Raw genomic sequence first — 9121 nt, forward strand, 5'->3', positions numbered from 1 at the left:
TATGAATGAGTTTATAAGTAGACTCAATGTTGTTAGGGTACCCTCGACATACTGTTCTGCTGTGAGTTAGTTGATACATTCGAAAGTAATTGACATTGTTGGAAATTATCTACGAAATATATAAGTAACAGGACTATCAACAATTATTTGTAATTCCGATAGAACAATCTTTACACTGCGACACAAAATGTTTAATCAAATTAGACAACCAATCCATACATATATTGTAGTAGAGACAGAAAAAAGAAAAGTTTATTTAATACTCATGTATATGGCACAAAAATTTGATTACATAATATAAAACTGTCTAAATATAGTCCATCATCCATTTTACAAGACTGATTGACGCAACGTCTATTGATTTAACCCGAAACAGTTCAATGGGTGGTCAGCTTAATCCAGAGGAATATGTAAACAGAAGCATCGTGGATGCTCAGTCGGGTCAGAAGTTGATGCGTCACGCAATATGAAAATGATTGATGAGAGGACAGTCGCTTTAATCCCGGGTGACCACAGCTTTGTGCCATTTGATACACTACGCTCAGATTAGTTTGTTAACGACAGGGCACATGTGTAAAGGAAAATATATGCTTTCAAAACCGTGGGATGTAATCAAATGGCTTGGGCAGTTAGAGGGTTTATATAATATGAGAATTGCCGCTGGCTGTTATTAAAACTGTCGTTAAACATTGTACAGAAAGTTCGAAATCATTTTGTAACAACACGTTATTTGTATTAAATTAAACACACATGTTCTTGGCACTTGTACTAAATTTTAACACAAAAATATTGACTATTTTTTGTAATTTTTTAAAGATCAATTTCAGTTTAGATACGAAGCGATATCTTCAAAAGATACTGAAAGTCATTGAAACGAAACTAAAAATGCAATACAAAATCGGCTAGTTGCTTTCATAGGTCTCAAAACGTACATATATAGCGGTTGTGCCACGCAATATCGCAATGATTGATAGGAGTCTGCTGTCAGTTTGGAACACTTTGCTTTTCAAATATTCTGATATATTTTTATGTCACTAAATAAAAACAGTAACTTTTGACAAAAGTCAAAAGTATTGAAATAAAGAAGCTCAAAAAGGTAAAACTTGCACCAGACTATAGCACAGAATAAATGAAACGAGACAATACGTTGCAATACAATGCAATGAAAAGACGCGGTCCGTGTGTTCCAGTTCTGAACAAGAGGAATGGGAACTCACAGGTGCATACAACAATGCATTGGATACAACAATGTATGCTATTGCTACGCGATTGCGCCACGCCACTCAACAGGAAAGACTAAAATTTTGGCACGGTTAAGATTACTCTGTTTTAAATCACATTATATCTAAAGCGGAACGAAGAATATGCAGCGACTCCAGAAATCGTGGTAAAATATATAAATGGTGGAATCGAGGTAATTATAAAATTTGCACAAAAGAGGATAAATCATATTATGAGGGGGATATGTATTGATAAGGAAAATTGAAATTACCCGCAAAATAAAAACAATTTTGAATCAACACCAAATTTGTTGTATACCTGAGGCGATGCATATCAATGCTGAACTTACAATTGCACTTCAATATAAGTTTTTTATTACCACTGCAAAGTGTTCTTTCAAAATTTGTAAATTGTTGTCTTTTTAATTAGCATTTATTGTGATTGACTAAATTCATACACATACTTGAACAAAAGAGACATACTAAATAACTGAAGTTTTGATAATTTTTTGTAGAAAACGATTTTAACCCATTAATAAGATCCACCTAATAAACTAACACTAAAAAAATACCAAAGAATTCCTGTGGATGCACATAAAAATAAGAAGGCATAAAACTTATAAAAAAATAAACAAGAGTAAGACTAAAATAGCTATATGTCCCTGTCGCATGTAATTTTAGGAGATAAGCTTATTAATACACTAATTACGCACTAAATATTTAGATTAAACTTCGTTTGTAAAGTATAATTTTGTTTAATATTACATGTTGTCCCTTTCAAAAATGCACGCGTCCCTTTCAATATAGCATATTTATGAAAGGGCCAAACCCACATTTTTTTAAGGCAAATAAGTATGAAAGAATTAATGAAGATAAATCACAACATTGTTTTTTGTTATATAACGAAGGTTTTATTTTTATGTTATTTTATTATAAGATTCTATCAACTTAAAAATTGTCGTTTTAATTTTCTAGGGCATGTAGAAGGAAATGTCCCTTTCATATTATGAACTCTCCCCTACATATAATACCTAATTATGTCATAAGAGTCTTAAAAACATAACAATGTCATTTCAACAAAATGCCTAAAAATGTATTTAGTTCATAAAAGATTGACGACAGTCAAACACATAAAATAACCCATTTACTGCTATTGCTACTACAACAATGCTATTATTATTTCAAGACAATATTATTTATTTCGTTTTTCAACATAAAAATTATTATAAAACAAACAAATAGCGATGAAACTAAAACAAATGATGTAGAAAATTGTTTTAAACAAGACGATTCAAAGTTACAAAGATTATTCTTGAGGTATTTAAGCCATTTCAACTAAGCTTAAGACTAAGAATGCCTGCGCGACCTTTATAATCCATCAAAAGTGAACTATTAAAGTAAACGTTCGAGATTAATAGACATATTTAGAAATATAGAAAAGTTAATTTTTTTTTTATATAGAATTACATATTTTTAATAAATATTAGCAACTTTTAAGTAAAAACTAAAAAGTTTTTAAAAGGACTGCAGATATTTTTAATTCGTACTCATTAATACTAGTATAGGTACTAATATTATGCATATGGGCAGTCTAAGGCCTATTTTTACGTGGGGAAAATCCATCATGGATACCCTCCAGCGGCGCCAGAGGGTTATGTCAGACTTCTACTGACTAAAAAACCACCACGTATGAGCATTCGTCCGCCTGGGTGGGGTGAGATGGGGTCGTGCTAGCATTCGCCACCTCAAAGACCCATAAGGGGAAATCCACAAGGACTGCACAAACACCCAGACCACGACAAACACCTGTATGACCAATACAAATGTTTGCCATGTGCGGGGATCGAACCCGCAACCGCCAGCGTAACAGGTACAATCCGTAGCTGTAACCGTTGCGCCAACACGGCGTAGTATATTTGTACTATGTTTAAAATCCATACAATGAAGTACACAATATAATTATAATATCTGATATTTGTAGATCACAAAAAAAAATATTGAATATAACTAAAAACTAACAGTTAAACTTGGGAAATGGCATTTGGAATACAAAAAAAATTTTTAGATATTTTTTTTTATTACTATGGGTGAAAACAAGTACCTGCACGCTTAATGGTTCGCGGTCATCGTAGCCTATGAATTGTCAATTTTACACTCACTCTCACTACATCACATCACCAGGGGCTGTGGCTCTTTACCTTTACTCGCCAAACGAACCCAACACTACTCGAGAGCTGTAAGGTTGAGATACTTTCCCATTTTTCGTTTTAGAGTATGCGCACGATATTTCTTGTTGTACGCTCCCACATAAAATTGTGACAATTTTGGTTTAAGGAACCTTTATTGAAGGTCATACTCTAACTTTGGTTTAGACATCTATACCTACATATAAATAAACTTAAAAATGTCAGAAGTGAAATTTCTTTGGAAAAATAATTTAAAAAAAGTTAATAAAAAACAGAATTGAAAAAAACAAACAAAAAGCCAACATCACGCGATGTTTCCAGGCGGTCACCCATCCAAGTACTGACCGCGCCCAACGTTGCTTAAATTCGGTGATCTGACGAGAACCGGTGTATTCAACGTGGTATGTGGATGTATACACGGTACATATAGCAAAATAACATTTTTACAATTTTTGTCTGTCTGTATGTCTGTCTGTTCCGGCTAATCTTTGAAACGGCTGGACCGATTTTGACGGGACTTTCACTGGGATGTAGTAATGAGTAGCTTAGGCTACTTTTAGTTTAGAAATTATTTATTTTATAACTGTAAACTGAACAATAGCTTTTTTGTTAAATTCCACGCGGACGTAATCGCGGGCACAGCTAGTTGAAAATAAAATGAAAAGAACGCTACGGGACTCGAAAAGATGGCGTCGATGAAAAAAAGAAGATGAAAATGGTGACGAAAAATGTTTAAGAGCAAAACGGTGAATTACTGTATTTGATTTAATTTTTCGTTGCAATAATCAGGTGAGTGTTTTATTTTTATTTCGACTGAGATGTCAAACGGTCTTTTGTCAAATTTACATTTATAACAAGAAATAGATATTTTTCCGACAATTTTTTAAACATAACAGTATTCGAATGAATTATTTTAATTGGTAAATTTTCACTGGATAATGCGAGCATCGCGCTGAATGCACACAGAACACGTGACTGTAAATACTCCATGAAAAAAATTATTGTGTGCTAGCAGTTGCCTGTGGCTTCGCTCGCATACACAGTAAAGTGAAATTACACTACTGGGAAATTTTTTAATGTCATTATTGTTTTGTCTTCCGAACAAACTTTTTTTCGTCTAACATGTTACGTACAGTTTCTATATTAACTGTTGTAAAAGTTAAGCGAGTCGAGGTAATAAATAAATTGATTTTTGCGTTTTTCACCTGAATGAGATGCTTAAAACATTTTAAACAAACACAGTTTATTAAAATTCAAGCAAGCGTAGCAAGCACATGAAAAGATAGTTATTAACTAACTTTTCATGTACTTGCTTTGGGGTCTTAAGTTGGCCTTTACGTACCGATATTACGAAATAAAAAATGATAATCATCAACTAGCAAATATTTTTCAGACAAGGTCAAGTTGTTTCAAATTAAATTGAAAGTATTTTTTTGAAAACGAAAAAAATAGTACCTAATACACCGTATGTAGTCGAAAAAATAAACAATTACCTACCTAAATAAGCACTATTAGATGGCGAATTCGTCTGTATTAATTTGACTAGCCCGTTGGCACAGTTTGTAGTGACCCTGCTTTCAGTTCCGCGGGTTGCGGGTTCGATTCCCACCTGAGTCTGGATGTAATATTTGTGTTTATATATGTATTGTTGCTATGTATATTTATAAAAAATAAATGAATTTGCTGGCAAACGAAAAACAACCGACTTCAATTACATCGACAAGTAATACAACGTAGTAGGTATTATCAAAACCGATACACCCAGTAAAAAGTTATGAGGTAATACAAATAAAAGAATACAGTGGACTATACTACCACTCTTTGTTGAAGTCAGTGAAAACATTTTAAGTAATATAATGTATCAAAATAATATAATAATTTATATTAAAACTTACGGAACGTTCGTTCGTTCGTTTACGTACGTTAAAACGTTCGGAACTCTGTTAAGAATAACTGGCAAGAAAGTCAATAGTTGCTCGTTTAGGAATTGTCAAAAACTCGTTCTAAGATTGTAGTTTTAGTCCTTATACGTTTTATATTAAGAAAGTCAATTTATATAATATTGTTCTACCGAATAAATATACTATATTTTAAATTTAATCAAAGATTTATTATGTACCTTTAAAATTTATTAATTGGCGAAAAATGAATAAATTTTACATCGCTTGAATTTAACGTATTTCTATTAAATTATATTAATTATTAAGGGGAATTTTATTTGCATATTATATTGCAAACAAAAAAGTTCAGAATATAAATTTTCAAAAATTCTTTTTTTATTACATAATAAGGTATTATTTTTAAATAAAAACCCAACCAAATGAATTGTTGCCAATTACCAGGTATTAATATAGAGTAGTTTCGGGTATTATGGCCTAGCCGGCTAATATGGCCTGCCTTACTTTTTCTAAAACTAAACAACACTAGCGCCGTATGTATCTGTTGAATAGTCGTGGTTCTTCCCTTGACCCCCTCAGTTGATCGCTGCGTTGCGGCGAGTGCGCGTGTGACGATCAAAAATTATCGAATTTGTTGTTATTTTTTTGGTAAGTTTTACTCATTATATTTCGTCAAATAATCGTCGTTTTTATATAAGTAGTGCATAGTTTTGAAGGTAAACTTTTAGTCTATAATGTGGTGAAATTTTTGAAGCACCTTATTAGTTACTTTTTAGGTTAAATGTTTTATTAATCAAAAACATCCCTGCGGCCATTATGGCTCACTAGGCAGTTGGCCAATATGGACTACCAGGCCATATTGGCCTGTCGTAACGTTATTTTCTACATGTTGTTTTTTTATTTCTTTTAGGACAATGGCTCCACGAAAACCAATTTCGCAAAGACAACGGCAAACCTGGTGCAAAGAGTCAATGAAAAAAGCGATCGAAGATGTTCGAAGTAAGAAAATGGGCTCTTTAAAAGCTTCCAAACTGTACAAAGTACCCCGAACAACTCTAAGACGTTTGGCTGCTAAAGTAGATGTACCAGCAGAGGAAGCGGCTTGTGCGAAACTAGGAAGAAGACCAACATTACCACAAGAACTAGAGAAACAATTAGTTAAGTATGTGTTAGCAATGGAAGCTAAGTTGTTCGGCTTAGTACGCAAGGACGTCATGAGCTTAGCCTATCAGTTGGCTATAAAAAATAATATCACTCATACCTTCTCGGCAAAAAATGAAAGTGCTGGTAAAGATTGGCTGAAATCTTTTTTAGAAAGATATCCAGAACTTTCTTTTCGCCGTCCAACAGGAACATCATTTGCCAGAGCAAAGGGATTCAATAAAGAAAGTGTGAACCATTTCTTTGATATTTACGAGAAATTGATGGATGAATACAAGTTCCCACCCGGAAAAATTTTCAATGTGGACGAGACTGGCATTAGTGTTGTTCCATCCCAACTGCCCCAAGTTCTAAGTCAAAAGGGAAAACGGCAAGTTGGTGCTTTGACATCTGCTGAAAGGGGTTCTTTAATAACTTGCGTGATAAGTATGAGCGCTGGAGGCTCTTTCGTTCCACCCATGATTATATTCCCCAGAAAGAGAAGTCACCCGCTTTTAATGAAAGGTGCACCTCCTGGTGCCATACACGAATGTCATCCTTCTGGTTGGATTCAAACCAACCTATTTACAAAATGGTTTCAACATTTTATTCAGCACGTGAAACCCACTGAAGAATCTCCGGTATTGCTTATTTTAGATGGCCATACCAGTCATACCAGAAACCTTGAATTGATTGATCTCGCCAGAAAAAATCATGTCCACTTACTATCAATTCCTCCACATTCCAGCCACAAAATACAACCTTTAGATAGGTCATTCATGGGACCGCTAAAAAAATATATTTCTGATGAAATAAGATCATGGATCAGGAACAGTTCACGCCCCCTTACCCAATATGATATGATGGAAGTATTTGGACGAGCGTATCTACGCACTCAAAGCGGTGAGATAGCTGTCAGTGCTTTTCGTACAACAGGGCTATATCCAGTAGACAGAAATGTTTTTAAAGATCACGAGTTTATTGATATGGATGACCAAGAAAATAGAATCACCAATCAAGAAAATATCACACCAGAACCAGCTGCTTCGTACTCTACTCCCGTAATCGAAAATAAATCTTTTGACATGACACCTTCCATAAACGAATCTGATTTAAGTAATGCGACGGCTAACGATGCAACCTCAGTGTTAAGACACCAGAACAATACTCCACCTGCGTGTTTCGAACAAGATTTAGTTCCCGTTGCGACTTCGCCACAGCCATCAACTTCAAGAGATGATAATTTTATAACGCCATTCCAATTATCTCCGATACCAGAAATAACACCTAGGAAAGCTACTAACCGAGGCAGAAGGGCTGCGAAGTCGACATTGCTTACATCATCCCCGTACAAAAATGAATTGCTGGAGTCGTTAAAAAAGAAACAAGACCAAATCGAAAAACACAGGAATAAAGCCAAACAAGGAAAGGGTAAAGGTAAAAAGACAAAGTCAAAATATAAGGACGTAAAAATGTCTAGCTCAGAGGAAGAAAATGAACCTCTGTACAACGACAGTTCTGACGAAAGTCCAGATAGGAGCAATGTTTCTGATGCAAAATGTTTGTATTGTGAGGGTCTCTATTCTATGGATAACAGAGGCGAATCATGGATTCAATGCCTATGTTGTAAATTATGGGCTCACGAAGAATGCTCAGGAGTGGAAACAGACGTTTTTTTCTGCGAATTTTGTTCTGCAAAGTAAAGCAAAGTATATTTTTTTAGTTTTTGATTTCATTTATTATGGTGGCTTATATGGCTCACTTCAATTGTGGCCAATATGGCCCTAGGCCATATTGACCTACCATGTTTAAATTTTAATAATTATTTAAGATTAAAAAAAACCTTAATTAAACATATATTTTGATGTTAATTATTTTAAATTTATAATTGTTGATTACTATTAAGTACAAAGAACTGATTTAAGCAATAAAGACTGTTTGATCTCATAAATCTCGTCATTTATTTCCAAAAAAGCTTATGATGTGCCATATTACCCGAAGTTACTCTACTGTTAAAAATTGGCAGTCAATGATCTTGTAATTGTGTTGAAATAAACCAGTTTATGTTCCTAATAAAATAAATCATAGAATAAAACCCACATTAAAAAGTTGTATACAATTTTTCCAGTAGTTTATTTTTGTTGCGGGGTTCTCGAGTTAGTTAAATATAATTTTAACGATCTCAAAAACTTCTAGTACATCGTAAGTAAAGTTTAAACTGTAAGTAATTAGACTACTAGTAAACTCGTACATCACAGACAATCCGCCATGTACCTACCTACTCGAGCAAAAGATAATATAAGTGTATATTATGTACCATGTTATAAGCGTACAACTTATAATGGCTAGGTGATTTTGATAATGACAAATCGTTCCTTGTAAATTGTCAAAAGTTGTAAATTATAGTAAAAATGTAATATTCCAATGTATGGAAAAAATGCTACTAATGTTTAAATTATATTAGCATTGCTTATTCGTTAGCGAGTAATTCAAAAATACTCGTATAAGTTTGCATAGTCTATCGAGAAAATTCATACATATTTACTAAATTCTAAATTATTTCGTTTTTTTTTTTTTCATTACTAATAGATTTAGAGTTTTGATACTACAATAAATGTTATAGTTGTAAAGTATAGTTATTATTACAACTGAACATGCAATAAAATACATCAGTTTG

At 33.5% G+C, this 9121-nt stretch overlaps 1 protein-coding gene and 1 pseudogene across 1 annotated transcript; one reads left to right on the forward strand and one right to left on the reverse strand.

Moving 5' to 3' along the window:
* Positions 1 to 3702: 3702 nt before the first annotated feature.
* LOC123658128 lies at positions 3703 to 3823 on the reverse strand (annotated as a pseudogene).
* A 2395-nt stretch (positions 3824 to 6218) lies between these two features.
* LOC123658063 lies at positions 6219 to 8147 on the forward strand. The gene has a single exon (XM_045593545.1). The coding sequence runs from the start codon at positions 6219 to 6221 to the stop codon at positions 8145 to 8147; it is 1929 nt and encodes a 642-aa protein (XP_045449501.1).
* The last annotated feature ends 974 nt before the right edge of the window (positions 8148 to 9121 follow it).

This window comes from Melitaea cinxia, chromosome 11, assembly GCF_905220565.1.
Source record: "Melitaea cinxia chromosome 11, ilMelCinx1.1, whole genome shotgun sequence".
Classification (NCBI taxonomy): domain Eukaryota; kingdom Metazoa; phylum Arthropoda; class Insecta; order Lepidoptera; family Nymphalidae; genus Melitaea; species Melitaea cinxia.